Here is a 13,521-nt window from a genome sequence, read left to right as displayed (position 1 = left end):
GCCTACCCCTACTTATTGACTTTTAAAAGATCTAAACTTGTTACCTCAGTAAACTCCATTGGCTGTAATTTTTTTTTAATTATTTTTAAAAGCCTGGTAGTTCTTTCTTTCAAGTTTTGCTTATCCTTAAAACAAGTTACCTTCCCAGAGTATAAATCGTATGCTAGATTTGTGTTAATTAATAATGCTGATTTATATATATATATATATATATATATTTTTTTTTTTTTTTTTTTTTTACTCCCTGAGTTCTTTATCAGGGAAAGGAAAAAAAATTTAATGATATTAACAAGTGTGAGCTAGTTTTTTTTCATACTTTTGAAACTGTGACCACCAGCCCTGCTCCATGTAGATTCCCACTCCACCCCCAAAAGCAGAAGATTAAAGGGAAGCCTTACCTGGTTGGCCATAAAGTTCATTTGGGTTTTTGTACGCTGTTACCAAATGAATTTTTTGGCCAACCCAATATATGCTTTCTCCCAAAATGTCCCCCCAGGGCAGCAGTCTCCCTTCTGCATCTTGGGCAGCATGTGTCCCAGCAGAGCAGTGCTGCTCACAGCCGTGTGGAGCTACTCCTGTAGCAGCAAGGAGTAGCACCCATCACGTGGACGTTTGTGTGTCCTCTCTAACCCTGGCCATGACTCTCCTTACCATGCTTTTCCCTGAGTAAATGAAAACAATCCCTGGGTAAGAAACCTGTTTTTGGCTCTGGGGGGTGTTCCTCACATGCTTTTTTTTTTTTTTAATTAGTTGTTTTCTGAAAAATGGCAACTTCATGTAGGAAAGGTTCTAGAGTGATTTACCTAGCAGCTGAAGCTAAGATTAGGATTTCTCTCCTAGTCTTTGCAAAACTAACAATATTTTGATGGGATGATTTTTATTTTTTTTTTTTAATTTAGATGAGTCTGCCTTTCTCTGATTGCCATTTTGTTCCTTCATTTTTTTCTCTTTTTTTATGCGTGTATTCAACAGTCTTTGGTTCCAAGATATTGGTTCTAAGGCTTTTTTTTTTCTGAGATTCAAAAGTAAAATGAAAGCAGTCTTCCTTTTTGGGTAGCTTTCCTGGAGTACCTCTGAGCTGGAATGAGTCTAGGAGCTTGTGTTCTCTGTCTGTTTCCATGTGTCCTGTTTTCGGCATCCCCCTCCGGCCACATCTCCCTCCCCACATTCAGATAACCCCTTGGTCTAGCTTTTGGCTGCTCCTCCGCCTCTTGCTGTCGCATCCTCACTTTGTCGGTGACTATAAACTGCCACCATGTATTGTTTCAGTTTGAGCACCATGTGAAATCTTTCCACATGTGACCGCTGTGCCCCCTTCGGGGGCTGAGAACCCACAGATCACATGCACTTCTCCTCTGTGAAATGAAACCTCTGGTGCTTCTTTCTTTGCCACCTAATTCCCGTGTTTAAGTTTTGACCCAAAGCACTTAATACAGCAAGGCAGCTTGACACCTCTGTCTGAATAACACATGGTGTCATTTTTATGTGATGTCTTAGGGTCCCAAGGGCTAATGAGTAACAAACCCTGCAATGCTGAAAGGCGAAAAAGAAACGCAAACCCATTGGGCCCAGGGGAAGCTGGCCTGACTCGGGCGCAGAAAGAGGCAGAGACGTTCCATTTGTCTGGGAAGCATCATGTGCACTGCTGTTTGATAGAAAGCATTAGAACAGTCACCTGGTAGAGTGTTACGGCGCAGTTGCCCACATGGAGCCAGAATAAAGCCCCGTTTGCTGTATTGTAGGAAAAACGGATCGTGTCGCTGGATTCGGCCAACACCAGACTGATGAGCGCGCTGACCCAGGTGAAGGAACGGTACAGCATGCAGGTCCGAAATGGCATCTCCCCCACCAACCCCACCAAGCTTTCCATCACGGAGAATGGTGAATTCAAAAACAGCAGCTGCTGACAGACGGGCCTCACAAATAGACAGACTGTGGGAGGAGACAGAAGGAAACGTCCCCACTCTCCTATCCCCAGCCCTCTCCCCAGCCCCACCAGGTTTACAGAATGCCGCTGCTTCAGAACAGCAGGGTGGCGAGCAAGTCTGGAACGAAGAAAGGAACCTTGTCTTTCAGGGCATAAGGCTAAGACTTCCAAGGTCGACGCTTCCTCCACCCCCACCCCGACCCCATGTTTCTATGTACATAGGGAACTTAGTTCTGGGCCATGTACAGAAAATACCACTGTAATATACCCAAAGGAAGTTAATAATGTAGAGTACCTTTTTAACTATTGCTATTTTTATTATTGTTGTCCTCTTGTTGAAAGCACTGCGGTTGTTAGAGGAGGAAATGTAGGAACTGTGTACATGAATGGTGGGTGGAGACCACGCATCTGTCTGACAGAGCACACGGACCGCGACAGGACATGGTCAGAATGAATTTTTCAGGGATTCATCGGCCAGGTTAAAAGCCCCGCTCTGGTTCCCTTGTCCTGTAGGAAGACATGCAGATTACCCAGATCCGAATGAAACAGTTTATCCCACTGATCAAGCGGGATTGGTTCTACATGGACCGCTGATCTGACTTGGGGACATACTGTTCCAGGGGCCACAGATAAGAGCAGTTGCATCGAAACCGGACTCCAGGAGTGGTTTCTGTTGAACTGTTGATGTTCATTTCCTTCTCTGTCTGTAGCAGATGGAAATTTTTCCACTTTAGGTAGGGGGGCCTATTTTTTTTTAACCCCAGTTGTAATAAAAGGTGTTCTTTTTCCTCTCTAGCGTTTACAAAACTATAAATATCTGTGTCTCTAGAAACCATCTTCATCTTCACACGCCCACTTGCCCTTTCCTCCCCCGTGGTGGGAGCAGTCATCACCAACAGGGTTTACTCTCCCCTGGAGAGGTTATTCAAATCTACTGTCCATAAGCCATCCGAAAGAAACACCCTTTCTTCCGTACAGAAAAGGGCTAACCATATCATACCATAGCAGGAAGCTCTGAATAGTTCCTATTAAAAATTTTTCTTCTATTTGTAAGTTACAACTTTGGTTTGGGATGAAGATTTTATCCAGTGTACTAGCAGGTCTCGGGGCAGGGTAATTTTATCTCAGTCTTTCACTTTTAAATTGCTGCTTCTTTTAAATTTGGACAAGAAATCCAAATCAGAAGCATTGCTCTCTTAAAAGTCGTGATTACTCTTGATGAAAAATAAAATACTGAAAGTAGGAGGGCAGCGTATTCCAGCTGTTATTCCCATGCTCTTTGTAGATTTGGCAATAATAACCCAGTTTCACTAGTTGTCATCCATGACTTTATTGTAGGACAGAAACAGTTACGGAAGTTCATTTACTTCCTTTTTTTTTTGCAAAGGTGTGAAACGTCATCTTAAATGCAACTTTATCTGAAGTGAAATGTTACAAGTTAGACAGATAGTGTATAGACAAGTATATAGCCACATATATTAACACATATGTACATATAGCTGCACAAATAGGAAAAGTTCCTGCCTTCTATGCTGTCGGATTTAATGTCACAAGGAGTTAGAATCTCATTAAGCAAGATCTAAGCAATTGCTTATATTGAGAAAGCAACCACATTTCTCAAGTAAGTTAATGATGTTTATTTTAAATGATAAACTTTAGGGAATTTTTTTTTTTTTTAAGGGAGAGGAGGGAGAAAAAAATACACCTGAGGAAGCCATATGCATGGAGTGAGTGTTTCCACATAACGGAGTCCTTCCAACTACAAAGGGGACAAGAGAACATTTATTGGGTCCCCTTCTGGGTGAAGCCCCAGCCAAGTCACCAAGCTTCGCTTTCCACTGTACCGCAGACTTGCATTCTGACCTCTTAACCACTGCAGATCTTTGTGTTTGACCTTGTATCTCAACAACCTCACATGGCCCCCGACCCACAGTCCTTTGAAATATGTTCCCTCCGTAACATTCCCATTTCTGCCTGTCACAGATCTAAAACGGAGCTGCCTCGTGTGCTTATCTGATCTGCAGACATCATGCCACATGTTTTGGCACTAGTGTATTTTCTTGACCCCTGGTCATGATTTTATAAATTCTTATCCCCTTTCCCTCCAAATTGAGGATACACTGTGGCCAAAATCACTTATTTGAATAGGAAAAAAAACTGCCAGTTCTGAAGTAGTGCTCCGTGTTGGGGGAAGGGTATGTAAACATAGGTCTGTTCTTGTTTGTGACTATTTTCAGCTCTAGCCATTCTCTATAAAAGCCTTCAGAAAACCTGGTAAAAGAATGGTCAGTTTCAGTGGCCTTAAGTATGTATCATTGGTGATGTCTCGCATTGAGGTTTGGAAGTTCTCGGGTAGTGGTTATGGATGAGAGGTCTGATAAACTATTTTGGAGGGTGGGGGAGACACACAAAACCAAATATGTTTTTGATGGATGCAATACATCTTATCGGCATTATGTGAGCTTCTGAGATGGCTGTCTCATTTGGAAGATTAGATGCCCAAAATGTTTGCATAGATTACGCAGCCCTCTGTTATTATCAGGTTATCTTGAATGAAGAGGAAAGAGTATACACAAATAAAAAAATCAGAGGTAAGCTAGAAGTTCAGTGTAGTTGCCAGATGTTAAATTTTAGATTATCCTTTGAGCTTATTCCTGTCTGAATATTTTTTTCTGAGTATTTGTTTAGAGAATGCTGCAGTCTTACAGAACTTATTCCGAAAGTTTTTTTTTAAGTATGGAAAAAGTCAGCAACAGCCAGTGATTTTTATGGAGGTATTGCTCAATTAGCTTTTCTTCAGCCCAAATAAGTACACACCTCTGTTTTACTCGGAGGAGGTGCATGTTTGAAGAGAAGCAGGTGGATTAAGATAGCACATCTTGCACGCCTTCTAACACCCAACATGTCACCGCATGATGGGGTGCAGCATGGACCCAGGCTGGAGTTTGGAAATCAGATGAAGTACTGGCAGAATGCTTGTCTAGCTGACAACCAGACTAGGCCATTAATAAGGACAACATTGGCAGGATTTAGGGAAAGAGCTTAACACTTCCCTTTTATTTTCACTGGAGCAGTACGCTTTCTGAGCTGAAGCAACAAGTAGGAATAACATTTCCTTCAGGTCATCGCATTCCGAGTCTCTGCAGTACAAGCCCTGATGGAAGGGAGATTGTAACTAGGTAACTAAGACAAACACTTGAACACTTACTGTGTTCCAGGCACTGTGTACCAAGGTTCTGCTGGGCTCCAGGGCAGTCTGTTGTAAGAGAAGTGTGGTAAAATGAGGTCATCGTGCTGCTGTAACTTGGCCTTTTTCACTTATCATTGAGTTGGTCAGAATTAGCTTTCTCTGGTCCTCTTCTCCCATCCCCTGTGATGGTGCTGGACAATGAAAGATAAAGTAGGATTAACTATCTAGGACTGCTGTATGCCCTGGAGAATTAACTTGACTCTCGAGGTAAAGCTTTTTAGATCCTAGTCTGTTTACAGATCTGTATCTCTGACAACCCTTAGTTCTTTGGCCTCAGAGGTGCACTGGGTTAAGAGCAGTTCTTTTTTGGAAGCCCCAGAGCAGGACCATTGCCATCAAGTGAGTTTGGTTACAATTTGTTCTGCCTTCCATCTAGGTTCAGTTCTAGTTACCTCCATTTTGGAGTTTCTGAGAAGGCTGGTTGTGGGACTGAACTTGAGGAAGGAGTCCTCCTTGGGATGACCGAAGGCCCATGTGACCCTGACTGAAGTGGACACCAGACTAGACTTGTCACTGGGCTGGACTCAGTGGCTCTGGAGCCCACTCCACAGCTTCCATGTACTTTTAGCCGCTTCTCTGGGGGCCATCTTCTACACATTTTGGGCTTTCTTCTTCATTTCCCCTTCCCTTTTTCAAATCTAGTAGTGAAATCTCCTGTTCACTTCAGCAGTAAATAGTTCTTTCCCACCCCCTACCTGAGGGCCAAGGATTTGGGATACTTTGGTTTTTTAATCAATGTGTTCATTGAAAGGACCTATTTTGTTTCCTTTTTTAAAAGCAAGATATGTTGGGGTGTTAAATTTTTAAGTAGACTCTTTTTGTGTTTGAGTGATTGTTATTAGTTCTAGAAGCATTCTCTTGTCATGACCCAGTTATGAATGCTCTTGAGTTTAAGAAGGACAAAAGTGATGAAATTTGCATGAGGTAGAATAAATATCTTATGAAGAGTGAAAGAACTTGAGAATACATGATCCAAAAGGGGCTAATGCACAGCAGTCTTCTTCAAAGCCCAATGGGTTCAAGGAAACAGGAGGATTTATTGTCCTTTGCCCAATCTCAAAATATACGAGATACATAGAAAGGCAGTTTCTGTAGAAACACGACGTGGGCACCCACGCAAAACACATGATTCTTAGGGCTTCCTTTTTCTGAATGTTAATCCATCTCATCAAGCAGTGATTCCCAAACGTCCTTGAGATTTTTAGATTTTATGCCCTCATCTGTTACATTGTATGACAGTGGTTCTTTCCTCTTTAAAATGTACCATATGTGTTATATGTATATATGTTAAAGTGACTTGAAATTGACTTGGTTTGACATTGTCTCAAGAACCCAAGATAACATTATTGATACCTTGGGACATCATAGAAATAAAGTTGAATGTCTTTGATCTGAGAGTAGAGTCCAGAAAGAAGTAGCTTTTGTTCCTGATCCGTTTATCCTCAGGTGTTTGAGTAAGGCTTGGCCATGAGCCACCCAAGGAAAGCCAAGTGATTGTTTGTGTCCATATTTCAGCATGCATTTTAATTTTCTCCTCAGTTCTTAGTTTTCATTGCCTTTGTTTTGTCCCAGGGAATGTTTTAGTTTGAACCTTAAAACCAAATTTATATATTGTAAAAAGATTTTCACAGAAATTGTGTTTTAGGAGGCCTCAATCATCTGTGTGGGATGTACAAAAATTTAAGAATAAATATCATTTTTATGTCATTTCTACACTCCCAAGGGAAAATATCAATTCCCAGTTCACCAAAAGGTTAAATACTAGTTGATTCAATGACCACTATCCTGCAGAAAATTTGAAATAGTAAAGGTTAAATTTTGACTGGTGCTTAGACATTTCCTCATTACATTAACTCAAGCAGACAGCAGCATATTAACCTGAATCACACCTGTAAGGAACTTACCTTCTAAATTTGATTTTGTTTTTCATCTCCAGGGCCTTAATAAGAGTGTGTTAAAACACATGACTATTTTACAATGATAGCTCTAAATAATTTATTTTTTATTTCAAGAAAGAGAAATACACGTTAGAGAAACAAAACCCAAGATTTTATTTTATTTTTAAAGCCATATTTTTGTGCTAGCAGCACTTAGATTGTTCCATATGTGAGATCCATATCAGCATTTCATTACCTGGGTTTGTTCTAAAAGAAGATTTATTTTTGTTCTGTGAATAATTTTTGACGGTTCTTGTACATGTACAGATATAGATACGTTTGAGGTCTTTTATTGATATTCCTATGAAGAATACAAATAAACTTTAACTTTAAACATTTCAGACTAAGGTTGCTACTGTATTTGACATATTACTATTTGATTTCTAGCATGTCATCTGGGTGATTAGGACACTTGGAGAAGAACCAGTAACAAAATGTATGTAGGAATATTACACTGAAGGTAAACAGTGTGTCTTAGAATTTCCCAACTTACAGGGGAAAAATATTTAGCTGAAGGGCAAAGATAACATGCATTGTACTGTAACAACACCCTTAAAAAGCTCCTCATTCTGGAAAATTTGAAATCTCTTTACCAGCTTGTAACTGAATAGAAAATGGAAGGATAAACCCACTGAGCACTCCAGACCAGTACTGGCCTCTCTTAATTCCTCAATAGATTAACAGGGTTTGTTTCAGGGTTATGTTGTTTAGTTGGGACTTTTTGCTGTTGTTGTTCTTATTTGCTTATTATTCTCAAGGTTGTTATTTCCACATTACCCCCATCTTCTGCTTACCTATTTCATTCTTTAAAACCCCAAGATGCAGGTCCCATAAGCAGTTTTCTTACATGCTAAGTTTAGTTCTGAAATTCCACCAGTTAGCCTCCTCACATATCTAGTTACTTCTTCTATTCTACTAGGAATTAAAAGACTAAAATTCACTCAAAATCCAGAGAAAATTGTGCAAGGAGACTCCAGATCACAGTAGATGTGTTATTTTTTGTTCACTTCGAAGCTGACCCATTTCAATCTGAATTGCTCATGACCTAATATAAGGTTTAAGACATCTTGGATCTGAAAGATCAAAAAGGGAGAAACTATCATTGATGCTATCTTGTGACCATCCAGTCTTAGCCCTTAACTGTCCACCATTTACCCTTTATGTCTAGCCATACCCTTTACTTTTCTTAGCTTCCTTCCAGCTACCTGCCTTTTGTTGCTAGTGCCTTCAACAATAGGAAAGTACATAAATCAAGTTTGTTAGGCCACCACTCCCCGCCCCCCACACACACAGTTTAATGATAAAGGGGTCTAAGACAACAAATGACTTAATCAAGAATTCTCAATCCTAACTGTGCATCAGAATCACTTGAGATCTTGAAAAAGTGACCGTGAAGATGCACCTTTAGGCCCTCCACTGAACAGTTAGATGGAAACTCTCTAAAGATTGAACCAGGATTACCCAAGGATTCTAAATTCAGCCAGGTGAATGACCGCTAGTCCATATCTTGCTCTGAGCACTGTGTGTGTGGCTGTTATAATGTTCCTTCTGTCACCATCCATGGAACTGGCTAAGCTGGCTATAGGTGTTTTTTGCCTCCTGTGTGGGATATTTAATGCTGGTAAAAGTGATAATATGTACTCTACCTTGTCCCTGCCAATTCCATCCTTTAAATATATGATAGAAAATCTCTGTTAATATAGGATAGCCATATTCTAACAAAAGTGACCAAAAGCTGGAATTTCCCTTCTTGACCTCAATTTTCCCATTATTGGTTTTAATTTAAAATAAAACGTAGATGGTTTCTGGTTTGGAACCCCTCTCCTCTGACACAGAAAAGGGGGAGGGTACCTCAACTTTTGTAGATTTAACACTCAGCACTGCAGTCTTATTACTTGAACTTTTACTAAAAAAAATTTTATCAGAGGCCAAATTGCATCATTTGCACCTGTTCTTCCTTAAGTGAGGGCTTCCCTGGTGGCTCAGACAGTAAAGATTCTGCCTGCAATGCGGGAGCTACAGGTTCGATCCTTGGGTCAGGAAGATACCCTGGAGAAGGGAATGGCTATCCACTCCAGTATTCTTGTTTGTAAAAGTCCATGGACAGAGGAGCCCAGTGGGCTATAATCCAGAGTCACGAAGACTTGGACACAAGTAAGCGACTAACACTTGCCTTCAATAGAAAATTGCACCAAAAGCTCTCCAGTGCCCTCCCCACTCCCAGGCAGACACATGTGTGCCCGTACACATGTGCGCACACACAACCGCTCTTCCTTGAAACTTCAGTTTTTGAGACTTTTGAATGAATTGCCTGGGTGCTGTTTCTTTGGCGTATGAGTAAATTACAGTAAGCTAACAGATGGCTGTCAGTCTGTTTCCTTGTCTGTGAAATTGTGATTTTGGCTAGATAGCCTACAAAGAACTTTAGCTCTGACATCTTATGATTATTATCTGATATCACTGAAAAATGTGCCATTAGGTCATACCTGAAAATCAGTTTGGGGCTTTTGTCACAATATTTAGGAACAGTTCTTCCTCGTCACAATTTCCCGTCTCATGATACTTTTAAAAAATAGGAGAGGAAAAACAAAAGCCTGGAACAAATGTATATCCAGAACAATAATTTGATAATATTTAATGATGATGGACAGGGAGGCCTGGCGTGCTGTGATTCATGGGGTCGGGGAGAGTCGGACACAACTGAGCGACTGAACTGAACTGAACTGAATGTTTATTGAGCACTTCCTATGTGCCAGACAATTTGCAAAGCACCTTTTTATGGGATATTTCATTTAGTCAAATACCAACCATATGAGTTAGGTACGGTTGTTCCTAACTCATGAGGAAACGGAGGTTCAGAGAGATAAGTTTAGGTGCTCAAGGCCACACCACTAGCAAGTGCAAAGCCATCATCCAAATTTGGGTCCTTCTGACTATACTGTATAGATTTTTTTTTTTTCTAAGAGCTCAGGAAAAATGTTAAGAGTAAGAAAAGATCTGAGCACGTGAACCAGCCTTCATGATGAACCAGAGCCAGAAGGATGGCAATGGGAACACACAAGCTAATTTTCCAAGACTATTTCTCCGTGTATTGGCTTTGATGGGATGGTTTTGCATTGTCAAGTCATCTAACTGATCAGAATTAGAGGACAGAAGTCTCACCTCACTCAAAAATTGGTCTTTCATGTCTTCTGGGTCCATCAGAACCGGGATGAGAAAATCTGCTTTGAGGATTCCAAAGAGTTGCCCTGAAAAAGAAAGTATTACCTGGATCAAGGCACATTATCTCATTGCCATTTGAAAGCTTCACATTCTTAGCAGTCAGGGAGTGCCCACTGGACACCATAGAGGCTACATGGGGATTTAGGACTTTAAAAGGAGAAGAAAGAAACCAGCTAGTGGCTGAAAGTAAAGAGTCTCATGAGTGGAGTAACCGCTGCTCTCCTCCCATAACCTGGCCTCCCTCAGGCAGTTATTTTCTTTGCTCTCTTTTCTGTATTTTCCTCCTTTTAAGTTTTCTTTTTGGTGGGGTGGGGGAATGCACCACACAGCTTGTGGGATCTTAGTTCCCCGACCAGGGATTGAACCCTGGATGGCCAGGGAATTCCTATTTCTTCCTTTTAATAAAATTATCAAGTAGATTGTTCCACATAATGCTGGAAATATTCATTTCTCCCTGGACCCACGTTTGTAAAGGCCAACTCTACTCCAGAAAACTCTTACATTCTCTGAGCCTATGAACAAGCTCAACCTTTGGCCCTGAGCACTGCAATCATAGGAACTACAGCATCATATAGGACAACCTTATAAAGTTAATAAAGTTCCTCTCTATCTCTTTGGGTACTTGAACAACCCAGTGATGAAGGAAGGGTCATTTTTACTACACTCCTTCTGCAGATGAGAAAGAGGAGATTTGCTCCTGGAGCTTTCACAGTCGTCAGGGAGCTAACTCTAGGATCCTCACCCTTGTTCCCTTCCCAACATTTCATGCTGTCTTTCATAGAAAGGTCTTGAGTGCCCCATGCTGAGGAGTGGCTGTCCAGATTTAATTGATTCGTTGTTAAGAGTGAGAAACTTGGTAGCCAGAAGCAGTTAATTACCTGGTTTCAGTGCTGGAGTTTTCTCCTTAGATTCTGGGTGATTAGCTGAGCTCCAGTGTTGGGCTTGAGTGGCAGGAGCTGTGTCTGTCATACTGGTGCCACTCCTTTCACTTGTCACAGCTACAAGAGGGGAAAATAAGGGAGTTACTGCAAATACAGCCAGGAGCAAGGTGGTCTGAGACGGGTAACTGCCCCTGAGTCAGAAGACAGGCCCGGGCGGCCACCATCCTATGGAAACCATCCAGTGTGGGGAGCTCAGTCCTTCCCAGACCCTTCACTTACCCACAGGCTCATGTCCCCAGGCTCTACATCATCACCCCTCATAAAGCGTCTCTGATATCAGGATTTGTGGGGCTTGGGCAATATTATATCTCCTCAGTATCAAATGTTTATTTTTAGTAGCTCCTACCCTAAGAAGCCCAATCCCCCTATGTAGTCTGCCAGCTACACAGAGCCCCACCATGGTACCCAGGGACCCCCAGCATCTCCATCAAGGGGCAGCACCTCACAGTACACATTCCAAAGCCAAGCTCAGCAACCCCCTCACCCGCTTTATGGTTGCCCATCCCCTGAGGCTCTCCGGCCAGAGACCCCACATAACCCCAGCTGCTCCCTCACTCCTCCTCACTTGCTCTCAACGTTCAGTCACCAAAGTCCTGTCAGTGCCTTGCAGATGTCTTTTTTTCCCAAATATGGAATATTTGAACCATATTGTTTTGTGATATATTATTGTAAAGTATTTAAGTAAAAGTGTCCCCTACCCTGACCCAGGGACAACCACTATTAACAGTTTGCTATAGAATATCCTTCACACACTTGAATTTTTTAATTTGAATGCATAAATATCTACCTTATTCTCTTTCAAGGCTGCATAGTATTTCATTGAATGTACATAACTTATTTAATCAATCTGCTTTCGATGGACATTAGATTTCGCCTCCAGTTTTTCACTGTAATAAACAATGCTGCAACAAACAACCTGTGTGTGGAGTGATGCGTCAATGTGTGTGTGCACCTTGTACTATTATTTCCTTAATAAACTTCCAACGGTAGAATTTCTGTATGAAAGAGTATGCACATTTCAGAACGGACAGGCATTACAAGAATGGGAACACCAGTTTAATGCACTATCCAGCATCTGAGAGTGCTGATTTTCTCACATTCTCATCAGCATTAGCACCGCAAATCGTTGCCAAACTGGTAAGTTAAAATAATAATAATGTAAATACATTTTAATTTGCATTTCTGTGATTTAATGAGCAAAGCTGAGCATTTTGTAAAATATGTTGGTATTTATATTTCTTCAGTTAATATCACTTGCAAGCAATGTGAAATCAGCTCCAAGTCCCTGCTCACTCCACTGCTCCAGTTCTGACCTCGACTTCACTCTCCTAGACTGTGCAAGTCTTCCCCCCAACACGTACTTCCTGTGTCTCCACATGCCCTCTTCTTTCCCCACCCAAAGTATTCTACATTTCTTTAGTGACGTGAGTAAGTTCTGTGACGTCCAGAAGCACAGAAGGCAGGGAAACACACATATTGTTGCCTGAATGTAACCACTGTTAGCATTTTCACACATTTTCTTCTAATCTTTTTTTCTAAGCACAGGTTGATGTTTCCTTTCAGCGTTGTTGTGACTGTGTTACATGTAACATTGAATCGTCATCTTTTTTTTTTCCTTCAGCATCCTGACACAGGCATTGCCCTGTGTCACTATTACAGTCATCATACCCACCTTGCTTCTGTTGACTACAGATCTGAGCATTTTGCTGCCTTGCTAAGAAACCTCTGATGGCTCCACCGACTGCAGGATCCAGTCCTTCAGAATTTGGCCCAGGCCACCTCCTTCCCCTCATCCCTTGCTGCGTGCGTGAGTGCCTGCTAAGTTGCTTCAGTCGTGTCCAACTCTTTGCAACCCTGTGGACTGTACCCCACCAGACTCCTTTGTCCAAGAGATTCTCCAGGCAAGAATACTGGAGTGGGTTGTCATGCACTCCTCCAGGGAATCTTCCCAACCCAGGAATCAAACCCAAGGGTCTTATATCTCCCATTCTGGCAGGTAGGTTCATTACCACTAGCACCACCTGGGAAGCCCTCATCTGGTGCTACTTCCCTTCCAAATATGTGACAGACATTCCAGTCTCCTCAAACTACTTGTTTTCCCCGCACATGTTCACATCTACCTATCTTTGCTCATGCTGTTCCCTCTGCCAAGAAGAACCTTCCAGCCTTTGCTACCTGATGAAATCCTCCATTACCTTCTGTCCGTTGACCACACCTTTCCAGGCAGAATGAATGAGTCATTTT

General features: G+C 41.7%; 1 protein-coding gene across 8 annotated transcripts in view; it reads left to right on the top strand.

Moving 5' to 3' along the window:
* Positions 1-12,178, top strand: part of RASAL2 (RAS protein activator like 2) — a 414,753-nt gene extending 402,575 nt beyond the window's left edge. For all 8 annotated transcript variants that reach the window (XM_088845306.1, XM_088845310.1, XM_088845305.1 and 5 more), the window contains one exon: positions 1,743-12,178. In XM_088845306.1, the coding sequence (XP_088701432.1) occupies positions 1,743-1,907 (165 nt within the window). In that variant the 3' untranslated portion in view covers positions 1,908-12,178. The remainder of the gene's footprint in view (positions 1-1,742) is intronic.
* The last annotated feature ends 1,343 nt before the right edge of the window (positions 12,179-13,521 follow it).

The sequence above is a fragment of the Moschus berezovskii genome, chromosome 17 (genome assembly GCF_049115385.1).
Source record: "Moschus berezovskii isolate FMDL1 chromosome 17, NW_MosBer_1.0, whole genome shotgun sequence".
Classification (NCBI taxonomy): domain Eukaryota; kingdom Metazoa; phylum Chordata; class Mammalia; order Artiodactyla; family Moschidae; genus Moschus; species Moschus berezovskii.
The sequence above is the reverse complement of the archived record's forward strand: the minus strand, read 5'-3'. Positions and strand labels throughout refer to the sequence as shown.